The sequence below is a fragment of the Tenrec ecaudatus genome, chromosome 13 (assembly GCF_050624435.1).
Source record: "Tenrec ecaudatus isolate mTenEca1 chromosome 13, mTenEca1.hap1, whole genome shotgun sequence".
Taxonomy (NCBI): domain Eukaryota; kingdom Metazoa; phylum Chordata; class Mammalia; order Afrosoricida; family Tenrecidae; genus Tenrec; species Tenrec ecaudatus.
In genome coordinates, this window is record NC_134542.1 from 127,792,337 (window position 1) to 127,817,183 (window position 24,847).

A 24,847-nucleotide genomic window follows, 5' to 3' on the forward strand; every position below is an offset into this window, starting at 1 on the left:
TCAAGCTTTTAGGTTTTTAAATAAAATGAGCAGTTAGAAAGGATGAAGGAAAGATAAAGTTAAAATTACTGCTTTGCTGTTTATACGTATACTTTTATCCCCACAGCCCAATTCCAAGGATTGACAGAGCTAAGGCTTACCTATTATTGAACACCCAATTAGGAAAATAATGAATAACTTACTGCCAATTCCTTTAATATTTTCATTTCTCATGCAGGACAAATGATACAATAAAAAGGCAGGGAAAAGTGTACATATCTATATATTTTTATTCAAAAAAAGTCCATGATTTTTTTGGAGGGGATACAAGATTGTTTTTTGTCAGATCATAATTGCTACAATCCCTTTAATAACCATAAATTTGAAAGGTCCTGGCTCTCCCCACCCCAATTTCCTTTGGCACCCACACATGATATGTCACTTCTGAAAAGTATCCTGAGTATAGAGTTTTTATCACAGAACTCCCTGATGGATGACATTACTTCTGATTGCTGAATTTACAACACTGATATGAGAAATATTGGCGTACAACAATAGCTCACTGGTAAAAATCTTTTTCTAATTAAGCATGTGGCTCTCTCAGAGGAAAGCTACTGAAAAGAACAGCCAACTTTGAGCAGCTGCCGATCTTCAGACGTTGATGGGACAGGGGCCTGTCTTACCTTTTCCCACTTTTCTCTCTTAGATTTGGAGTGGCTGAGCAGCCGAAGAGGGGGGCACAACGTCTGGCACAGGCCTGGCGTCACGATTTTAGAGGACAACTTGAACTGAGCACGTTCTCCAGAAGAACTTGTGTTCCACTTTAAAGGAACAGAAGAGGGGCGGGGTATCTGCACACAGTGATGTCTCGGTGGCGGGCAGACTGCTATCATTAGGTAGTCACTAATGGAGGAGGAGGGCTCGACAGAATGTGGCTGGCAATTAGAAACGGATTTAGCCCAACTTACACACAAAAAAATCTGGATTAGAAAATAGTTTCATCTATAAAGTATACTACTCTCAAATCTTCACTTATCTACTAAAAAGAAGTTCTTACCGAAAAACAGGATACTACAGGAAACAAATATCCAATACTGTACAACTTGTAAATATAAAGGAAAAAAATGAAATTTTTTCATATTTTAGAAGGGTTTGTAGGCTTGGTGTTGACCGATGTGATCCAATTCGAATTTGTTTTTTAAGCTCTGCTTCAGATTCACAGAGTATGCCCAAGAAACTTGTTTTTAATCTTTGAATTTACTGTTAACCAGGGCTTGATGAATTTTCCAGATTACTGCTGAAGTGAAAAAGGAGCCCTGTCCACCCCCTTTTTGTAACATCTAATAAGATCACTTTAAAACAAAAGATGCCAATGTTATAAAACTAAGATAAAATACAATGTTGCGACAATACTTTTTCTTCTCCTAAGAGTACCTGCTACCTGTAGCATCACTCATGTGATTAGAGAGTTAGGAGGAAGTGAAAAACAAACCCCAACACTTCCTGGCCAAGCAGCCATTCCATCAAATTGTTCCTGGGTGGGAAGAAGTGAGCTGAGGGAGGTTGGGGAGAGCGGAGCACAATCAAGGAAGTCAAGCACAATCTTCTCATCAGGAACCCAGCCCTGTGTCCGTCGGGGCAACTGACTTATGTTCCACCTTCCGTCTCCGTGTTCAGAGTAAGCAACATCTTTCTTTAAAACTCTTCTTGTTCTTGCTGCTTTTCTTGCCATTCTTCTCTTTGTTTTCTGACAGCTTCTTGGCTCTGATTTCTCTCATCAGGTCAAAGAACACCTGGATGCGAGGAGGAGGAAGTGATAAAAAAACAAAAGAATAGGAACACAACAGCCATTTAATGATTTAACGACAGAATTCCACTGAGCAGGAAAAGTTAGTTATATTTTAAAGCATAAAGCTTTAACCATTATTAGAGACCATGTGTGATCAAAAGCAAATAGGACACAAAACAAGTAAGACTAACTAACCTTGAAACCGTATTCTAACTACTCAATGCAAACATTTCTGCTCACACTCTATCATCCCACTGGCCCGGCTAAGGGAAAAACCACCACATCATCTCTATCATCAAATGGGTCATTTCTAATTGATTAAGTCTTTTTGTACAATAAGCATAATCAGGGGTAAAACTATTTTAGCATACAAGAAAGTGACAACAACTTGTGAGAATTACAAATACAGAGAGTAACCAGATTTTCTAGCATTTCAAACCAGAAAAAGACAAAAAATGGTCTGAGTATCTGCTAATAGACACCACATATACTCAAGTACAAGCCGACCCAAATATCAGCCAAGGCACCTTATTTGACCACAAAAACGGCATTAAAAATATGCTGAAAAACTCAGCATATACATGAGTATATACGGTACTTTACTGCCTCCACTTCACAGTGCCACACTCCATCTCTATAATGATCCCATAATATGAAAGTCTTATTATGTGTGACAGTTTCCCAGAGAAACTTCCTGAGGGCAGAACCGGGGACGCTGGAGACAGGGGGATATGATGAATGAAATGAACGTGCCCCCACTGGGAAATTGAGAAGAGAGCTCCAGCCATAGGCACGGTGCTCCCCGTGGATCTACCACTACCCTGATTCTATTTTAGCTGAAGGAAAACTTTATCAGGAACTGAAGAGACCTGTTCTTCGAACACGTTTGCTATTTAGATATGAATTACAATTTGTTACAGTAGTTTGGATTTTGCCCTCTGCTGCTAGCAATCACACCACAAGACTGATTATGCCCAAGTAGACAAAATATGGCTCCTGTAATGAGACACTTAAGATTTCGCAGCGACAACGAAGAGATTGGGCAAGAGCTCTTATCGCTGGACATTCGCGCCAAACCACAAGCTCCTATCTCTTATTTTCACAGACATAATTTCTTCTTGGTGAAACACAAAACGTCTTTTCCTGTCCCTGGGACTGCGCTCCTTATGGGTGTGGGGCTGACATGCGGGCCCAGAGAAGTCTCTTTCCTTATCCTCTAGATACGGAGCCGTGAACAGTTTCGAATGTTACACGTTTTTCTCTTTTTGTTTGAACAATAAAAGTCAGGAGGGGCAGGGAAGGAATCCACCTTAAAATAAGGAGAGAGTCGATCATCAGCTGATCTGATCAACAACCCTCTTTGGTGTAAATTGTTTACAAGAAACTGTAACGCGGTCAGTCCCATATTTCTTATGGTTTTAGTTGGGCAAGTCAAGCAGTTACAACAGAGTGGGGGAGGGGGGGCGCAGATGACAAGCCACTGTGCAGTTGCCCCTCTTGTCCATTCCAGCCCTCTCTCTTTGGAGAAGTACACACTGATCTTTCCACAAAGAATGTCTTCCTGGGTTACTGAAAATAAAGTATACAGGGAGCTTCCCAATGGGGCTGCTAAGGTTTGAAATGGTTTGATAGAAAGGTGCACGGTTTCTAGGACTTTTAACTCAAATGTTAATCTTTCCGAGATAAAAAGTTTTTCTACTTAAAAAAAAAAGTAATGGAACAAATAAGTGTAAATAAGGGCATTTTAAAAAATCTGTGACACCCTTCTACTCCACCCCACCCTCCAAAAAAGCCAATGAAGAAGAAAGACAGACATGGAGACAAGCACCAGCCCACATAAAAGCTGAGGGAGCACAGGAAAGTGCCCACTGTGGACAGCAACTAGTCAGACTGTGGTGGGGTGGGGGCAGCCAAGACTACTTCTAGAGCAGTGGTCATCCACCTTGCTCAGCCGCCACCCTTCCATACAGCTCCTCATGCTGTGGTGACCCCCCAACCATACAATTATTTTCATTGCTACTTCACAACTATAATTTTGCTACTGTTATGAACCAGGAGACCCCTGTGAAAGAGTCATTCAGTCCCCAAAGGGGTCGCAACCCAAAGGTTGAGAACCGCTGAATCCAGGGCAGATGATACCTTAAGAATCAGGGGTGTGAGGGGTGATATGGGGAGGGTAGAGGGTGAGTGGGCTTGAAAGAGGGAACTGATTACAAGGATCTACATGTGACCTCCTCCCTGGGGGACGGACAACAGAAAAGGGGGTGAAGGGAGACGCTGGACAGGGCAAGATATGACAAAATAATAATTTATAAATTATCAAGGGCTCATGAGGGAGGGGGGAGCGGGGAAAAAAGAGAACTTGATGCAAAAGGCTTAAGTGGAGAGCAAATGCTTTGGAAATGATGAGGGCAAAGCATGTACAGATGTGCTTTATACAATTGAAGTATGTATGTATGGATTGTGATAAGAGTTGTATGAGTACTTAATACAATGTTTAATAAAAAAAAAGAGATTCCTTCTAATCCCATTGTCTACTTTCACTTCATATTGTTACGTCATTGACTCTGGTGCTTCTACCAAACTGTGCCAATGGGTAGAGCAACACGGAGATCTAGAGAGCACTTCAAGCTGGGATAAAAACCTGGTTTAAACCTCTCTCTCTTCAGATTTAGGAGAATTACATTCCCAAAAGAAAGGGAAATAGAAGAGACAGGGGGATTCAGAGGCTGCTGGTCACTAACACACAGTAGGCAGATTTGGAGCCCGGGTGGCACGTAGTCATGAATTGGGCTGCTAACAGTGAGGTCAGCAGACGGTCACCACCAGCCAGTCCTCAAGAGAAAGATGGGCTCTCTACCCCCGTAAAGAGTTACAGCCTCAGACACTCACAGGGGCAGTTACACCTGTCCTTTAGGGTTGCTGGGAGTTGGCTTGCACTCGATGGCAGGGGTGAAGTGAGGCACCGTTTGCTCCTTGGCTCCCCAGTGGAAAGTGGATAGGCTTTACAGCAGCATGGGTTATGAAGTAAAGGGATGAAGGCGGATGCCACAATCTCAGCTTTAAGGTTTAAGATGTGGCAACATCTTGAGCCCGAATTTTCCAAAGAAAAGACAAAGGCAATAACAACCAGGCCTCATAATAGGTGAGTTTGCAAATTGTGGCCAACATTTGTCATTGCCGAGGTCTCCCACTTACCAGTTTCAGAGAGTTGAGCAAGAAATGATGCCACAGGTGGAGGAGTGAGCTAGGGAACGAAAGCGAAAGAAAAGACTCCAGGGGGTGGGTGACGAAGTCATTAGGACAGCCGCTCAGAACCTAGGCTCTGACAGAGGACAGGCAGGCTAAAAGGAGATATCTAACCAGTAACTCACCAGGGCACAATCAAGAAAGCCATGTTTATGTCAGGGTCACTTCTAGGGCCGCCTCCTACAGAGCAACCTACAACAGCCAGCCCAAACAACCAGATTTGCAAGGATGAGAGATGCGAGCCCGAGGTCAGCCTTTCCAGCACAGTGCTGACCAGCCAGTGGTCTCATTGGATCACACTGCCAAGGACGATGTGAACACCAACTATAATCCAGCAGAGCCCCACGGCAAAGCAAAAAGGCTCTGGCTCAAGTTCCAGAGGCAAGCACACCCAGTGTGTCTTCTGATGAACGGCTTAGACAGCTAGAGAAATCAAAGTCCTTGCCTAGTGCCCATAAAATTAACCAAGTAAGAAGTAGACATTCTGCAGCTCCTCGGGTCTGTTTTGAGGAGATGCACGGAGTGCACGTGCCTACCTTGTCCACGTTGGCGCGCGTTTTAGCCGACGTCTCCACGTACTGCACACCCCACTCTTCGGCTTTACTTCTGGCCTCCTCAATGGGCACCTGCCTCCGCTCCTCTAAGTCCGACTTGTTTCCCACCACTAGCAGTGGAATTTTATCTTCTTCAGCCTTAACTCGGAGAATCTGTTCCCTGAGGTATGATATCAAAAATAAAACAGCAAAGAAAGCTGTCAGAAGAACCCAGCGTGGTCAGTGCACCTGAAATGAGAGGCTCTCCTACGGCATAAAGGAAACGTCCACATTTCCAAGGATGCATTCTTCAACTGCAGTCCTCGACAAGTGACTTCCCACCTGTGCTTTTCAAATTCTGGTTCCGCCAGCTTCCATCGGGATTGCCTGGTGTGCTTGCTATAAATGCACAGATGGCTGGACAGAACCCCCAATCTATAGAAGTTACTTAAATCAGACAAATAAAAGTAATCACCGGAGTGAAAATACGTGGTATAACTCTTCTATCCCCTGTGGGAGAATTCAACTAAGGCGTATGGGGCACGAAGGAGGGGACTGGTCAATGTGGCCATGCCGCTGGCTGTAAAGTGAAGCAGGTACAGTGAATTTCACAGCCACCAAGAAAGAAGAGCCATTGGAATGTGTGCACAATCCCTGCACAGGGCAGAACAGCGAGTTTCCTACCGACAGAATGACTCAAATTAAGTGCGCTCTGGCAGAAGAGTGGCTTGCAGGGTGGAGGACCCTTCAGGCACATGTACAAATGTGGTTGACACAATGGATGATTGGATTGTGACAAGAGTTGTACGAACCCCCAATAAAATGATTTATTTTTTAAAAAAGCAATTTAACTTAAAAATAGGCAGGAGACTTGAATAGACACTTCACCGAAGAAGACATTTAGGCAGATAGCAGCCACAGGAAGACATGCTTTTGATAAATAGCCACTAGAGAGACAGAAAGCAAAACAATGGGATATCTTCTAACCCCAGTATTTTTACCCAACAGTTTTATTGGCATATAATTTATATATCATACAACTCAATAGTTCAATCATTCAAAAATATCAAGAAGAGCTTAAAATCATTACCACATCAATTTTAGAACATTTCCCGCTGATGATTACACCTCCTTTAAATGAGTTGCGCAATCACTATCAGTTCTAGTGCCCCCCACCTTGCTGCCTTCATTGTTTACTCCCTAAATCCCCTTTCCTTCCTTATCACCTACCCCCACCCCTACATCCCCTGTAAACCCTTCAGTTATTATCACTATGTAGTCACTCTTCCTGTGCTTCACAAACTAGAAACCCAACAGAAACAATAATAATAACCATTTAAAAATCAACATCAAGTGGTAAGGATAAAATAATAATACAGAGACAAAAATACAAATTATGAGTAAGAAAAAAAAGACCCCCATCAACATTTTAAAAGTCAGGCAAGAGTGGCAGGGAGGGGGTAGGAGGACTGGTAGGGAGTGAGTGATCAAGGGCAAGGTAACCGAGAGGAATTACTGAAACCCAAATGAAGGTTGAACATGATAGAAGAACAAGAGGAAAATAAAAGGAAATAGAGGAAAAACCTAGGAGGCAAAGGGCGTACATATAGGCCTAAATACAGGCATATTCATATGCAAATATATTTATGATTATGGGGGAAATAGATCTATGTGTATACATTTATAGGTTTAGTAGGAGGGTAGCAGATGGACATTGGGCCTCCACTCATGCACTCCCTCAATACAAGAATGCTTTCCTCAACTAAACGGTCATTCCATGATACCCACCTTCCGACACGATTGCTGAAAACAAATATGTGCATAAGCAAATGTGGTGAAGAAAGCTGATGGTGCCCAGCTATCAAAAGATAGAGCGTCTGGGTCTTAAAGGCTTGAAGGTAAACAAGCGGCCATCTAGCTCGGAAGCAACAAAGCCCACAGGGAAGAAGCACACCCACCAGCCTGTGTGATCACGAGGTGTTAAAAAGGATCAGGTAGCAGACACCAAAGAATAAAACCATCACTGTGTGCTCACCTTCCCCATATAAACGCTGAAGACAATGTGTGCATAAGTAAGGGTGACGAAGAAGGCTGATGGTGCCTAGCTATTGAGAGAGATAGCGTCTGGGGTCTTAAATGCTTGAAGGTAAACAAGCAACTATCTAGCCCAGAAGCAACAAAGCACACAAGAAAGAAACACACCAGCATGTGTGATCACAAATGGTGGATGGGGCCAGGTTATCAAGCACCAAAAAAACCAAACCATATGATTGTGAATGAGGGGGAGTGCGTGATGAGAACCCAATGCCCATCTGTAGACAACTGGATATCCCTTGCAGCAGGGTAATGAGGAGGAGATGAGTCACTCATGGTGCAGTGTAGCATTGATGAAACTCACAACTTTCCTCTAGTTCTTAAATGCTTCCTCCCCACCCACTATGATGATCCCAATTCTACCTTACAAACCTGATTAGTGCAGAGGATGCACAGCGGTGCCGATAGGAACTGGAAACACAGGGAATCTAGGACAAATGAATCCCTCAGGACCAGTGGTGAGAGAGGTGATACCAGGAGGGAGGAGGGAAGGGGATGCAGAAAGGGGGAACCAATTACAAGGATCTACATATAACCTCCTCCCTGGGGGATGGACAACAGAAAAGTGGGTCAAGGGAGACATTGGGCAGGGCAAGACATGATAAAATAATAATTTATAAATTATCAAGGGTTCATGATGGAGAGGAGAGCAGAGAGGGAGGGGGGAAAAAAAGAAATAAAAATGAGGAGCTGACTGCAGGAGCCCAAGCAGAAAGCGAGTGTTTTGAGAATAATGAGGGCAACAAATATCTAAGTGTGCTTTACACGATTGATGTATGTGTGGATCATGATAAGAGTTGTATGAGCCCCAATAAAATGATTTTTTTTTAAAAACAGGGAAGAAATTTCTGTCATGGTACCAGTAAGACCCGAACAAATTCAGGTCAATCTATAGGGAGGTCAACTGGCCAAGTACCAAGTTTGACCCAGCATCATCAAGATGACAATGGTCTTTGCCTGACAGTGAGGCTGTTCAAGACTCTTGCCTGTGGCCAGAGCTGATCTGCCAGTGGCTCAGTCTGACTAGAAACTCTGCAGCTGGGTTTTGGACTCTGTCCTCGATAGCCTTCCACAAGTTGGGTGTTGACCCCAGTATTAATAGCGGTTTTCCTTTTTAAAAATCTAAAAGAGGACTTGATGCAAAGGGCTTAAGTGGAAAGCAAATTCTTTGAAAATGATGAGGGCAAAGAATGTACAGATGTGCTTTACACAATTGATGTATGTATGGATTGTGATAAGAGTTGTATGAGGCCCCTAATAAAAGGATATTTTTTTAAAAAAGAAATGTCTAGAAAAGAATGAGAAAAACAAATCTAGAAGACAATAAATGCTGGCAGGAGCGTGACGAGAGTAGAACCCGCATATTCCGCAGGATGGACTGTAAACTGATGCAACAACTACAGAAAAGGCAAGCCACTGCCTTGAAAATCATAAAATAGAAATACTACATGGATTTGCCCCCAACCTTAAAAAAAACTGTTCACTGGCATATAATTCACATATCATGCACTTCAATAGTTCAATCACACCAGGAAGAGTTGTACGATCGCCACCACACTCTAATTTAGAACACGTTCTTTCTTGTACTCATTGTTGTTAGCTCCCCATTTTCCCCCAACCGCCCTGCCATGACCAAGAAACCACTAACCCAGTTCCTGAATATACAGATTTACTGCTCCTGGATTCCATAGAAAGGAAAACATACCTCCTGCCCCCCCACCCCGCCAAAAATCGAACCACGATAAAGAGTAGTACAGGAGAAAGTATTAAACACAAGAAAGTTAACATAGGTCCAAAAGGAGATCAAATCACAAGGTGTTAAATTTAACCTAAGTGTACTTTCCAATGCATTCCTCACCATAGCAAGCCTATTCGCATTCCTGGTCTAGGGGCAGAGGGGATTCGTCCATGTGTATGACCTTTACTTTGTTTTGGTTTGTTTTTTAAATGAAACAACTTTTAAATTGGTCAAAAGAGAGCTCCAATGGTATCCCATCTGAACCTAAATGATAGCTGCTATGATGCTCTGTCTGATAACAAGGCTATTCGTACCCCTCACTACGCTCAGAGGGAATTCACGGAGGCCAGGTGTGGAGCCTGCAATTGGATTTTGGGTTTCCACTACGACCTATCGCCTCTGGAAATCAGGTGCTCATTGTGCCTATTTTCTATCTAGCCATCACACTAGTAGGCATACACCCTACAAAATGAACACATACACAAAGGGGGACCCAAAATGAGCCAGAAAAAAACTCTGCTGTGTGGAGCTTTCATAACCCTATGCATTGGTCCAGCTCGGCAAACACAGGGCAACCCGCTCTGAGTCAGTGCACCCAGTGGCGTCGCATGGGAAGGTTCTCTCTGGTCACAGTGAAATTTTTTGTAAAAGCAGTTTCACTTGAACCACGTTTTTTGTGTGTGTGTGTGTGATGGCTGATTTAAGAGAACGGTGTGCGGCTGTGAAATTTTGTTTCCTGCTCGGGAACAATGCTGCAGAGTCTGTTGGGATGTTGAACACAGCTTACAAGGACAACGCTGCAGGAAAAACTCAAGTGTACGAGTGGTTTTCTCGTTTCAAAAAAGGTGAAATGTTGACTGATGGCAAACCTTGCTCTGGACATCCGTCAACTTTCCAAATGGATAAAAATGTCAGCTTATAGTGCATCTGGACTTTGTTCCACCAGGTCAGACTACTAATCAAGCTTCCTAGTTAGAGGTTCTGAAAACACTGCGTAACTGCGTGCCACAAAAAAGGACTGATTTGTGGCACTGGTTTTGCCACCACAACAAGGCACCTGCTCACAAAGCCATTTCAGTGCACCAGTTTTTGGAATAAAATAGCATGCCTCTCTTGCCCGATGCACCTGACTCACCCTGACCTTGCTCCGTGAGACTTCTTTTTGTTTCCTCAAATTAAGAACAGAGATTTGATGACACAGAAGAAGTGAAGAAAAAACGAGCAAGGTGCTGTCAGCCATCTGAAGAGATGAGTTTGAAAAATGTTTCCAAGAATGGAATTGCAGATTTGACAAATGTATTAAGTGTAATGGAGAATACTTTGAAGGTGATAAGGGTGTTTTATTTTTTTAAAATGTAAATGCATAGCTCTGAAAGAAAAAAAACCTATTTTGGGGGGTACCCCCTTGCATGTACACCCATGTTTACAAAAGCTTTATTCACAACAGCACAAAGATGCATGGATGAATGGATAAGCAAGCTGGTGCATACACACACACGATACAATACTACTACACAATGTTAAAGAATAACAATGAATCTGTGGAACTACTTCACAGCACAGAAGAATCTAGAAAACAATACTATACGAAACCTCTAGTAGAGAAAGTCAAGAAGAGGTTTAGACTCGTGGAAAGGAACACTATTTGGAAATGATCAGGAGTGGGAGGGAAAGAGATTAAATCACAAACAGTACTCATGCCGACTCACAGTGACCTTGTAGGAGAGTGATCCTACAGGACAAGGTAGAACTGCCCCTGTAAGTTTCTGGGGCTGTACCTCTTTACAGAAGCAGCAGTCCCGTCTTTCTCCCAAGAAGCAGCTTGTGGCTTTGAACTGAGAACCTTGTGGTTAAAAGCCCAATGCATAACCACTAACCCACAAGAGTGCCAAGCAGGTAGATATGTGTTAACTAGGGTAAAGACAAGATACAGTTAAGGAAGAGGTCAGCACAAAACCATCAAGGCTAGCGGACACACTGGGACGGTGTAAGAGTTAGAGACAACAAATGCTATTACAAACCCAATATAGCAATATATTCTTATTGCTATGTCAGATTATGACAATAATCAGTGGCTACATAGACAGATAGGGCTGGAATGTGAATATAAATAAACATATGTTGGTAAGTTGGTATTTCTACATAGTAAGAAAAGTAAAAGAGTGTTGCTACAAATCATAGAAACTTTTAGGAAACAAAAATCTCAAAATATGAAGCTACTATTTCTTCAAATACCCCCTAACTAGGTCTATATCTTTTTGAGGGTGGTATTCCCATCTCTCTAACCCTTTCCCGAGGAATTCTGTGTCCTACCGACACCACATCAGAACAGCCGTTTGGGCATCCTCCAGGGATACCTTTGCAATGACCCTTGAATTTGGGGGCAAAAGTCGGGAGGGGTAAGATCAGGGCTGCAGGTGCAATGGGATATAGCTCCCTAACAAAATTCTCACAGCACAGCCTTTGCTAACCACCAAGTGTCATGATGGAAAATACAATTGCTCCGTGCAACTTCCCTCCATCAATGCAATCTTCGGTCTTCTTAAAACATCTTACAAGTAAGCCTACACACTCAACCTGTGTTCTTTGGAAAAACTCAACCATGATGATAGAACAAACAAACAAAAAACAGTTGCCAAAGCCTCCTGAATGGATCTCTTTGCCTTGGATTAACGGGCCCAGCAGATTCCCTCAGAAGCCACTGTCTTGATAGACCTTTTTGAAGTCCCCCTAAGAAAGCTAAGACAATGTATTACTCAGAGAGCACTTGCCTGTATCTACCCACTGATTACACAGACCTGTTTAAACATATTTTGTTTGGGATAAATCTGTGCATTTATGAACTGGACGACCAGTAGCAATATGTTCTGACTTAACCTCTTGGAAATTATTAAGCTGAAAATAGATGCATGCATGTGGCAAAGCACACAGAGGGCGAAGTCATGAAAATGTCAAAGCTGTCACCAAGCAGCGTGAGGAAATGAGTCACCAAGTCTGGGGCTCAGGGACCATAGCCTTGGGAAATGCTAAGGTCAAATGACACAGCAAAGTCCCCAGAGACAAGATCTTGTGGATCTCAGATTAACAAATCATAAATCGTGGAAGCCCAAAGCGATTAAAACAAGTGGTGAACAAAACAGAGAATAAAAACAAATGTGTCAAGATTCGGAGAGCCCCTAAGTGGAGAGCAAATGCTTTGAGAATGATTGGGGCGGGGAATGTATGGATGTGCTTTATACAATTGATGTATGTATGTGTATGGATTGTGATAAGAGTTGTATGAGTCCCTAATAAAATGTAAAAAAAGAAAAGGGGAAAAAAAAGAAAGAAAGAAAAGAAAATGATTAGGGCAAAGAATGTGCAGATGTGCTTTATACAATTGATGTATGTATATGTATGGACTGTGATGAGAGTTGTATGAGCCCCTAATAAAAAGTTTAAAAAAAAAAAAAGATTCGGAGAGCCCCATGAAAGCCTGTAGGCAGAATTTCTTTCTAAAAAGAAACTCGACCCTTTTCTCAGGTGCTGAGTGGCGGCACCCTGAGCCTCCCTCAGTCTCGGATGTGTCAAAGAAAGCAGGACCCACATTAGAAGCGCTGGCTGTTTCCTTTAAAGCATACCTGAACTCGGCCGTCGCTGTAAAGGACTCGTGTTCGGTGATGGAGAACACCAAGAGAAAGCCCTCCCCACTCCGAAAGTAGTTGTCTCGAATGGCCGCATAGTCCTCCTGCCCCGCAGTGTCCAGAATATCTATCTGAACTTCTTCACCGTCAAGAACCACTTTCTTTCTGTAACTGTCAGCTTTGGTAGGTTCATAGTCTTCCACAAACTAAAGAAAAAGAGAGAGAATGACTGGTAATCAATTGAGTTTTAAGGGGACTAAACTCTGTAAAATAAAACCAATAAATGGGTGCTTGGCCTTCAATGAGCGGAATATGCCGTGAGTATTTATAACTATCACACTGTTATCGTTGTTGTTAGGCGCCATTGAGCAGGTTCTGACTCACGGCGACCCTGTGCCCAACAGAACAAAGCACTGCCCGGTGCGGTGCCACAGTAAGGTGACTCCAAACCACCATGCACCACTAAATCCAACTAAGTGAATCCCTAGTTCAACTTTCCTCAACTACATCCCCAAAATACCTTAGTTTCTCTAATGCCACGTAGTATGTGCGAAATCTAGGTCTGATTGCACTTAGACATGTATCTTTTAAACCGTTCAGGAAACATTTGTCCGTGTAAACGCAGCCCAAGTAAGAAAGGCAATGCTTCGGTCTGACCTGAACTCCGCCTGCAGGCCAGCAAAGGGTAGGCAAGCAGGGGCTTTGGTTGTCGCTGTAATCAAAGCTGTGTTGTCACATGGACCCACCATCAGTTGCACTATTCACATTAAGTAAACAATGTAACTTCTGACGGTGCGGGAGGAGAGAAATAAAAGCCAAGTGTTACCTCGTTACATTAGAGAACTAGAGAGAGCTTAGAAGCCCATCACTTGAGAAAAGATCCAAGTTCTGAAGGCAACTCAGAAGCCCCATTCAATCCCTCCCCAAATTACCTAGCCACCTAGCTGAATAGCTGAGGGATTGTTTAGAAACACCTTTACAAAGATTCCTACCTCCTCCCCTGCACTTGGCCAAAAAGGAAATTCTAAGCGTAACAAGGAACATAAGGCAGGCTCCCTGCTCACGTAAAAGATTGTTAGTTATCATCTAACAGGCTATGAATCAAGAAGCCCCCATGTGTGCAGAGTAAAACTACTTCAGAGGTTACAGGGCTGTGACCTTCAAAAGCAAAGCGTCACGCTTCCAGCCAGTAGCCAGGCGCTTCTCTGTGTACAGCACTCGGGGCTCGTTAAACCAATGCCGACTTGCTGTGAACCTACAGGACGGAACGCAACTGCCCCAAAGGGTTTCCAAAACGGTAACTCTTTTGCAGACTGGACGGCCACATCTCTTGCCTGTACGTGGCTGGTGGTACAGAACTATCGGTATAGCAGCAGAGCACTTTAGCCTCCGTGCCTCAGGGGCTCATTATTGTCTGAAATAGCAATCCAGATCTTAGGCTGGGTAAGCTACATAGAACCTTCTAAGGCACGTGCCACCGCATTAACACAAATGTGCTCCATGATTCTCTTTGCATCTGGGGAAATGGGTTCAGAAACTGAGCTGGAGAAAGGACAGGACGCTGTTGCAGCCAAGGAACGACAGAGAAATTGGTGACGGATTTGCTTACCTCATCATACATAAACTGAAGAGTCAGGGCTGACTTGCCAACGCCGCCACTGCCAACCATGATCACCTTGTGGAGAGCCAAGGAGCTCTGGCTCTTGTTCTTGTTGGCAGCCATTCTGCTGGTTTGCTGGGGTTGCAGTCCGTGGACAGAAGACCCAGTTGGGGAGCTGCCTGCGAAAAGGACAGAAACTTAGAGTCAGTCTAGTTGCAACCAAATGGCTGCGTGGCTTCCAGAAAAGCCTCCTGAAGGCATTTCTACAGAGGTGATTCTCCTAGGCTCCGGGTGCAGGTAACTATGAAAGCCTTTCACCAGAACAGAGGCGGGACAGAAGGGAATCTAGGACAAAGGAAAAAAGTATCCAAAGGCCATGTCACCGGGAAGGGTCGACAGAACAACTCTTCACTGGGAGGCCGATGACCAACCAGCTCTGAGTGCCCCTGCCCTTGCCCCTACCCTAGTCATCTGCTGCCACAAGAACCCCAATTCCCATCGGTTTATGTTCTCTTCTGTCTTCTGGCCAAAGCTCACGCATGCCCAGGAACAAACACCACAAACCTCCATAGGGAGTAAGAAGGGGACTTTTCAAAGAAGGATAAACATCCCTTTATAACATCCCACAGAATTAAAAGAATGAGAGCTACATCATTTGCATGTTTATAAAAAGCAATATACTGAAATTAAATTTATAAAATAACAAACTATTCATAAAAAACGGTTTAATCTCATCCAAAATGAGTTCAAAGGAACGGGCCAATAACTAGCAACTCAAGACTACCAGGTGCTTGCCATTTTCATACTTTGCTTTCTGTGGTCCTGCAGACAGCTTGAATGAGCATTAATGAGATCTTTGCAGTTTAACCTGTACGAGTGAACATCCCATGTATTTTCATCTAAAAACCCTTTCTCAATAGTAATTTAAAATCTATACCAGGGTATAGCACTGGTGAAACACATAACTATCCTACAGTTCTTTAATATTTCCTCCCCTTACTATTGTGGTCTTTATTGTGTCTCATAAATCTTGTAAGCCCTGTGTATGTCCGTTGGTATAATTAAGATGGTTCAATGCATGAGAGAAATGATAGAAACCCCTTCAGAAACAGTATAGGGTACTGGAAGGTGGGGGAAGTGGGGGAAGAGGGAGCTAATAGCCCGGGTGACTGTATAACCCCACTAGAGGAGAATGAATAACAGAATTGCAGGTGAACAGACACATTGGATGATGTAAGATAAGACCAAATATATATATGTATGTATTTTTTATTTTATATATATATTGGTTCCCTATGGGGGGAGGCAGGGGACAGAGAGTTCAAGAAGAAAGAAAATGTTTTGAAACTGATGGTGGTAGTAATGGTACAATTATGCTTGATCTAATTGAATTGTGGGCTGTTATATTATCTAAGTGCTCCCAATAAAATGATTTTCTAAATCTATACCATTAATGATACTATTGTTAGAATTACTGAATGTCTCATGGAGGTTACTTAAATTACTTCTGATAATCCTGCTTCTAAAGTGAGCCAGTTGTATATAAACTTTACATAAACAAATACATTTTGATCTCCAATTAATCATGAGCCCTCTAAGAATAATTAGTGCTTATGAGATAGCCTTGTTTAACATGTGATCCCATGAGATGATCATTGGAGATATGCGTGCTATAGCAAAATGTGGGGAAGAAAGCACATGGTGCTTTCAGAAAGAGTAGGGCTGTCTTCAAACATGCAGCTGTCCCAGTGAGGAGTCATCTAAATCCACTTGGAAGGAGCACACCACCCTGGGTGACACAGGGAGTGTAAATACAAAACTCCAAGTTCGGAGAAGTGAAATGAATTACAGCTCACATCTAAGCACCTAGTCTGCAGAGGCTATGGAGGACACTGAGAGCCCAAGATCCTTTGTAGACTCCACACACGAATTAAGGCGCCATTGAATTCCCTCAGACTATTGAAGAGGGATGTGAAAAGTCTTGCCCTCAAGGTGTGTTGGAAAGTGGATTACTGCAGACATATTTAAGTTAAAATTTAACATATTATCATTTGCTTTCTTTTGAGCCATTTTTTCTTTTATTTTACTTAATCATTTTATTGAGGGACTCAAACAACTCTTCTCACAATCCATACATCCACCCACTGTGTCAAGCACATTTCTACATTTGTTGCCATCATCATTCTCAAAACATTTGCTTTCTACTTGAGCCCTTGGTATTAGCTCATTTTCCCCCTCCTTCCCCGCTCCCCCTCCCTCATAATATGTGATAATTTATAAATTGTTATTATTTTGTCATTATCTTACACTGTCAGACGTCTCCCTCACCCACTTTTCTGTTGTCCATCCCCCAAGGTGGAGGTTATATGTAGATCCTTGTAAGCAGTTCTCCCTTTCAACCCCACCCTCCCTCTACCCTCTCGGTATTGCCACTGAAGGGATCGTCTGTCCTGGATTCTCTGTTTCCAACTCTTAGCTGTACCACTGTACATCCTCTGGTCTAGCCAGATTTGTAAGGTAGAATTGGGATTGTGATAGTTGGAGTGGGGAGGGGAGCAGGAAGCATTTAGGAACTAGAAGTTGCATGTTTCATCGTTGCAACACTGCACCCTGACTGGCTCATCTCCTCCCCACGACCCGTCTGTAAGGGGGTGTCCAGTTGCCTACAGAAGGGTCTTGGGACCCCAATCTGCACTCCCCCTCATTCACAATGATTTGATTTTTTGTTCTTTGATGCCTGATAACTGATCTCTTCGACACCTCTTGATAACACAGGTTGGTGTGCCTCTTCCATGTAGGCTTTTTTGCTTCTGAGCTAGATGGCCGCTTGTTTGTCTTCAAGCCATTTAAACCTCAGACACTATATCATTTGATAGCCAGGCACCATCAGCTTACTTCACATTTGCTTATGCACTCGGTTTGTCTTCAGCAATCGTGTTGGGAAGGTGGGCATCATGGAATGCCCGTTTAATGGAACCAAGTATTCTTGCATTGAGGGAGTACTTGAGTGGAGGCCCAATGTCCATCTGCTACCTTAATACTAAACCTATAAATATATGCACATAATTCTATTTCCCCATTATCATATATAGTCAAGGTGTGATGTAGCAACAATGAAAAGTACAACTTTCCTCTAGTTCCTAAATGCTTCCTCTCCCCCCACCCCCCACCTCGCCCCACTATCATGATCCGAATTCTACCTTGCAAGTCTGGATAGACCAGAGGATGTACACTGGTACAGATGGGAACTGGAAACACAGGGAATCCAGGGCGGATGATCCCTTCAGGACCAGTGGTGTGAGTGGCGATACTGGGAGGGTGGAGGGAAAGTGAGTTGGAAAGGGGGAACCGATTACAAGGATCTGCATGTGACCTCCTCCCTGGGGGATGGACAGCAGGAAAGTGGGTGAAGGGAGACGTCGGACAGGGCAAGATATGACAAAATAATAATTTATAAATTATTGAGGCTCATGAGGGAGGGGGAGCAGGGAGGGAGGGGAAACTGAGGACGTGATGCCAGGCGCTTAAGTAGAAAGCAAATGTTTTGAGGATGAGGGCAATGAATGTATAGATGTGCTTTACACAATTGATATATGTATGGATTGTGATGAGTTGTATGAGCACCTAATAAAACGATTAATACATATTTACATACATATGCCTTTATTTAGACCTCTATAAATGCCCTTTGTCACCTACTTTTTTCTTCCATTTCCTTTGACTTTCCTCTTGTCCCACTATCATGCTCAGCCTTCATTTGGGTTTCAGTAATTCCTCTTGATTACACTGCCCTTGATCAAGCCCTACCAGGCTTCCTACATCCTCCTCACCACCAATTTGGATCACTTGTTGTTAGCTTGTCCCTGGGTTTCTTAACACCACTTCCACCCTCTCATGTCCCCCCAGAACTGTTGGTCCTGTTGTTTTCTCCTCCAGATTGTTCATCCAACTCTCTTATTTAGACAGACGTGCAGAGATAATAACATGCACAAAAACAAGACAGAGCAAAACAAAGCAAAAAAAGAAAACAAAACAGTAACAACAAAAAGCCAATGACAAAGAAAAAAGCAACAACAAAAAAGAGAAGCCTGTAGTTAGTTCAAGGACTGTTTGTTGGCCTTTAGGACTGTTTTCCGGTGTAGTCTGATGGGGTGCCACACGCTAGCCCCAAAGTCTATTTTTGGTATTCCCTGGGGACATCATTGCTCTGTTCCCCTTGCTGTTCTGTTGCATGCCCTTAGTGTTTTGCGTTGGTATGGTGGGATCAGATTGGGGCGCAATTCCCACACTGTCACCAGTGTTGTCCCCTGTAGGGTTATGGGTCAGTGAGGGATGTCATATCTCATAGTGGGGGCCAACCAAGTAGTCTTCTCTGTGGATTGGCTGCTCTGAGCCGGAACATCATCCTCAAGGCTTGGCAGGCCAGGATGTACTCCTCTCTCTGTTCCTCCCCTTTCATTTGTTCCTGTGTGCTCTGATATGACATGTCCCTCTCCCTGAGCGGCAGCTTCAGTGCTGTCCTCTGAAATAAATTCTTCTGGGGGGAGGGGCAGGTGTCCACTTAGTTGGGATTGGGGTCGGCCCCTCAAACCTCTCCACTGGTTCCCTACTCCATGCCGGCATGTTGCATTCACATCTTGGAGCACCAGATTTAACTCTGGTCCTTCTTTCCCTGTGGACATATAAACAATACCCTCCCCTTGTGTGGGTTAGTGCCCTGTTCCCCTGCTAGCCATTTCTTTTTTTTTTTCCTTTACCCCGCCTCCTTTTTAGTTGGCTACCATATATATCCCTGGATTTGGTCTGGCCCCTGCCGTATTCCCTGGCCCTCGTCCTAGGAATGTTTGTATACCGTAGCTTTTTCCCTATGTCGCTTTTGTTTTTTGTTTTTTTAAAGCTTACCTCAGCAGACTCAAGTTGTACTTGTCCTTTTGCGCTTGGCTTACTTCACTTAGCATGATTTCTTCCAGTTCTTCCCATGCGGCGATGTGCTTCATGCGTTCATCACTGCTTTTCAGCAGTGCGTGGTGCTCCATTGTATGTATGTATCACAGTTTTATAATCCAATCGTCAGTTGATGGAAATTTGGGTTGTTTCCAACTCCTTGCAATTGTGAACTGTGCCGCAATGAACATTGGAGCACAGATGTCTGGCCGGGGTTTCTTTTTTTGTTTGCCTCCTCTGGGTATGTGCCCAGTAGAGGGATTGCTGGTGGTCCTATGGTAGCTCGATTTCCATGTGTTTTAGGTGTCGCCAGATCAATTTCCATAGTGGCTGTACATACCTACAGGTCCACCAGTGGTGGATGAGAGTTCTTGTCTCCCCACAACCTCTCCAACACCTGTTGCTTTCTGATTTTTTGTATTGGGCTATCTTTGAGGGTGTTAGGTGATATCTCGTTGTTGTTGTTTTAATTTGCATTTCTCTTATAGCTAAAGATCGGGAACATTTTCTCATATGTTTATTGGCCATTCAGATTTCTGACCCTGTGAAACTTCTGTTCAGGTCCTTTGCCCACCTCCTCAGTGGGCAGTTAGTTTTTTCCTCTTTGGAAGCTAGCAGAGTATTGTAGATTTTAGTAATAAGGTCTTTGTCTGATGTGTCATTGCTAAAGATGTTTTCCCAGTCTGTGGACTCTCTTATTACTCTCTTGGTGAATTCTTTCGATGTACACAAGTGATTTGTCTTCAGGATATCCCACTTGTCAATTTGTGACTCTTCTGTATTTGTGTCCTTCCCTCTTTCTGATAGCCTGTGTATTCCCTGAGCCAAGGTTCTACCAGGTTTGTCCCAATTCCCTCATTGATGGCCCTAATAGTTTGGGGTTTTACTTCAAAATCTGTGATCCACCTTGAGTCTATTCTTGTGCATAGAGTGAAATAAGGGTCTTGCTTCATTTTTATGCAGATAGATATCCATTTTTTCCAGCATCACTTGCTAAAGAGGGCATCTGCTTCCCATTTAATATTCTGGGGGCCTTATCAAAGATCAGTTGTCTGTATGCTGATTATTTTATTTCTGGGTTTTCAGTTCTGTTCCATTGGTCTGAGTATCTGTCATTAGACCAATACTATGCAGTTTTGATAACCGTGGCTGTATAATATATGCTAAAGTCAGATAAAGTAAGCCCTTCCACTGTTGGACTCTTTTTTAATATATGCAAATCATGGTACATGAATAATGTCAAAAAATTTTTGTTTTTAAAGGAGTGGAGAAGGCCTGACATTGTGTAAAACAAAGTATTTCAAATAATAAAATTTAACATATACGTAGAGCTTATTCTAAGCCAAGTGGCACTGTTTAGTTTCACCAATTTGCACAGGAAAAGCTATTTCACATATGCACCACAGCACAGAAAAAGGACATGGGCTGTGGCGTCTCACATGTGCAAATCTGGCTCTTCCAGTTTAAGTCACATGGCACAAAACCAGTTATCCACTTTCTCTGAGCCAATTTTTTCATCTACAAACATTAGCAAGCTCCGCCACCTACCACGCAGGTTTTGAGAGGCTTAAACGAGATCGCAGGTGTGAAAAGCCTAAGCACAGTGTCTACCACACAGGAGCTTAATCAATGCTCGTTTCTTTCCTGTTTAGTTTTATGTGAAATGTTTACAATTACAACAATATGTATTTCTTTTTCAATGATTGCTTATGAGATAACTTGAAACTATCTCTACTCTGAAAATAAATATACAACTTTGCACTTCAAGGTGAAACTCCTGAATGTGAGAAGCAGCATAGCTACCCCAAGGAGACAGAACCAGAGGTCACTGGAAGGAGGTTCGAATCGCTTTCCTGGAGGGTGCTCAATGAATGTTGGGCGAGACTACCATAGATGGTAATGCTCTCCTTGCTTTATGAGGATATGTATTAATGTGGTAGGTGTGGCTCTGCCACTATCAATGAATATTATTTAAAGCTTTGCCCTGTTACTAACCCCATTGTTTGTGTAAGTAATGTTCAGTCAGAGTTTAATCTGTAAAAGTCAATAATTCAGATTCTGCTGTTTGTAGCCGGCCTATACGGAATAATTTCCTGTTCTCAACAGTGTATTAAATCCTATACGATTGTTATGAGCTATGAGGGCAGCTGAAAACTTAGATCGGTAAGTTCTACAAACGGCCAGCTATTGAAATAAAAATTTGAAGGCTTATAAAAAAATCTACACCATTGAGAAAATCAATGACACTACCAACAGAATTACTTTTATTCCACAGAAGGATAATTTATAATGTTTTCTATCATAAAATAATTTTGTCTCCAAAGGGAACCAGAAGGGGAGTGGGAAGGGAGGGTATAAAAATGAAGCACTGATGTCAGGGGCTTAAGTGGAGAGCAAATGTTTTGAGAATGATGAGAGTAATGAATGTACAAATGTGCTTTACATGATTGAGGTATGTTTGGATTGTGATGAGTTGTATGAGCCCCTAATCAAATGATTTAAATAAATAAATAAAGTGAACCAGAGACATATATGAACCACAGATGTGCTGAAAAGCTGGGGTCCGGCTTATACATGGATCAGTGTTACCCCAGCAGGACAAGCGCCTGTTATCTCGCGGGTGATTGCCATTTCTCCGCTGTTCATTCAAAGCCCCGCTGACACTGCAGGGCTTTGAATGTTTGTTTACTCACATCTAACCAATCAAAGCCGTCCTATGATGTGTATCTTTAAATAAGCCTTTTAAAGACCGTGTGCGAAGGATGTGGCATGAATGGATGTCATCTGGTCAAGCCCGACTAACAAAAGGAGGAAATCTCATGAAGCCTGACATAGAGTTAATAGCAAGGTGGGTTCGAGATGCATGGGAAGACATTCCAGAAGACACGGTGCGACGTGCCTTCCAGAAATGTAGTATTAGTAATGCTATGGATGGCAGTGAAGATTGCGCTTTGTATGAAAATGACAGCAGTGATGGTGATGACGGCGATCTCAGTGAGGACAGCGTCTATGATGACCTCACACCAGCTGAAGCTCTGCATTGCTTGGGATACGGATGATGATGAGGAATCCAGTTTTGAAGGATTTTAACTCTTTACATTTTAGCTTAGTTGCTGATTGAGCTCAGGGAATAGTACTCTTAAGGTATCATTGTTGATACCTTATTGTTTTTGTTGAACCTATTTTCCACTTACTGTGCGGGCTTACTAATGTCAAATGACTTGCTGTCCTTTTATTTGTTTTTTATTTAAAATAAATCTTTAAATACATGACCCCACTGATGTCTCAATTTTTAGTCATTTTATTTTCATGTTTTTTTATTATAGAAACTCACCAATAGCTTCTGCATTTTCCACCCTAGGCTTATGCTCGAGTCAATCAGTTTTTCTGGTTTCCCAGGTAATAATTAGGTACCTCGGCTTATACTCGGGTCAGCTTATATTCGAGTGTATATGGTAGTTCTAATGACATGGTCTGTGGGGAGAGGTCAAACCTTACAGACATCCTCCCCAGGGTAGTTAGTCACCAGACTACAGGGTAGGCCTCTAGGGCAGTTAGTCAACCAGACAATAGGGCAGGCCTCACTCCCTGCTACTGGGGACAATAAACTATTCCTTCTTGAGGCCTGAGACCAAGTGTTCACACCCTACTGATAATGGTTCCTATGGAGATCTAGGGAATAGGTCAAAGTTAGGCTGCCATCCTGAACCTAGGATCCCTCCCCTTCCTATTGCCTGTATGTCCCTAGACCACCCTCCTCTCATTACTGTATTGCCTCTAGTACAGCCCCTTCCTGTGACATATGTCCTCACCTGTAATTAGGGGGCTTGCACGTCCCCAGAGAATATAAAAGGGGCGGGGCTACCATAAAACTCTCTCTCTCCCTCCACGTGGACCATCAAGTGGGGCTGAGGTGAGCATGCTACCATGAAACTTGTCTGACTCCCATTTATTTCAATACTTCACTTTTATCTCGCATGCTCTCTATGACTTTACTATGATCTTTACTTATTATCGCTGTACAATTGTGCCTACCGGACCCGTAATGATGTGTTAGGGGCTGGCTTCCCCTGACGATGGTCACCCTCATGAAGAAGAGATCACCGAAGATATGAGTGTTATATCAAAGTATGGTAAAGCAAGCAGATGGTGCCGGCTGTCAGAAAGAACAGCACAACTGCTATGTTTGAACCCACTGGGGCAGCCACTCTATCAGTCCACCTTATCAAGGGCCTTCCTCTTTTTTTGCTGTTCCTCTACATTACAAAACACAATGTCCTTTTACAGGAACTGGGTTCCCCTGAATACACGCCCAGAGTACACAAAACGAAATCTTGCCATCCTAGTTTCTAAGAAGCATCTGTCTGTACTTCCTCCAAGACACACGTGTTTGTTCTTCTGGCAGTTTGCAGTTTAATCAATGTTCTTCACCAACCCCATAACTTAAATGCATCAATTCGCCTCCAGTCTTTCTAATTCACTGTCCAGCTCACATGCTTATGAAGACGCTGAAAATACCATGGCTTGGGCCTTAGTCCTCAAAGTGACATCCTTGTTCTTCAACCTTTCAGGAGATCTTGTGCAGATTTGCCCAATGCAATACACATCGTTTGATTTTCTTGGTTACTGTTGCCATGAGCACTGATTGTGGATAAAATCCTAGATAACTATCTCTTCTCCACTTATCATGATGTTGTCCATTGGTACAGTTATGAGGATTTTTATTATCTGTACATTGCGCTCACAAGGTCTATCTGCTTGATGGAGCCCAAGCCAAGGGGAGTTTCACCTGAAAAGCTGTAATGACTACGCTCCCTCAAAGCCAAGAACCACATCTAGAGCAATCCCAGCTGACTGCAGCCAAAGAGCAGGAGGAGAGCAACACCTAGTCTAGGGTATCTGAAAGGAAGCATGCACCTCCCACCACTGAAGAGTCCCCAAGTCCAAACCATCACACAGACACACTGCGACTTCAGTGAGCAGGCGGGTGTCAATGTCCTTGGTTAATCTTAACAAAGACAAGATCAAAATGTACGAAACATGATCTTTAAAAAAGACTAGGTGATGGAAAAAAAGCACTACTCTGGCCAATAGGAAAGCACATAAAACAAAAATAAAGCAAGATAAAACCAAATAAATGATGCTAATTATATATTTTTTAATTCACAAAAGCTAACTGTAAAAAAAGGGGGAAGTCATCGATGATCTCATCACGAGAGGTATTCTATTCATCATTAATAGTGTTTCTCTTCCAGTATTCTAATTTACATAATACTACATCTAAAGAATGCTCCTTAG

General features: G+C 43.0%; 1 protein-coding gene across 1 annotated transcript in view; it reads right to left on the bottom strand.

Moving 5' to 3' along the window:
• Positions 1–251: 251 nt before the first annotated feature.
• The window catches only part of RALB (RAS like proto-oncogene B), a 40,413-nt gene continuing 15,817 nt past the window's right edge, over positions 252–24,847 (bottom strand). Inside the window, exons 2-5 of the mRNA XM_075530238.1 lie at positions 14,615–14,784; positions 13,003–13,211; positions 5,554–5,731; positions 252–1,772 (exon numbers count right to left, since the gene is read on the bottom strand). Coding sequence (XP_075386353.1) covers positions 1,653–1,772; positions 5,554–5,731; positions 13,003–13,211; positions 14,615–14,728 — 621 coding nt within the window. The 5' untranslated portion in view covers positions 14,729–14,784 and the 3' untranslated portion in view covers positions 252–1,652. The remainder of the gene's footprint in view (positions 1,773–5,553; positions 5,732–13,002; positions 13,212–14,614; positions 14,785–24,847) is intronic.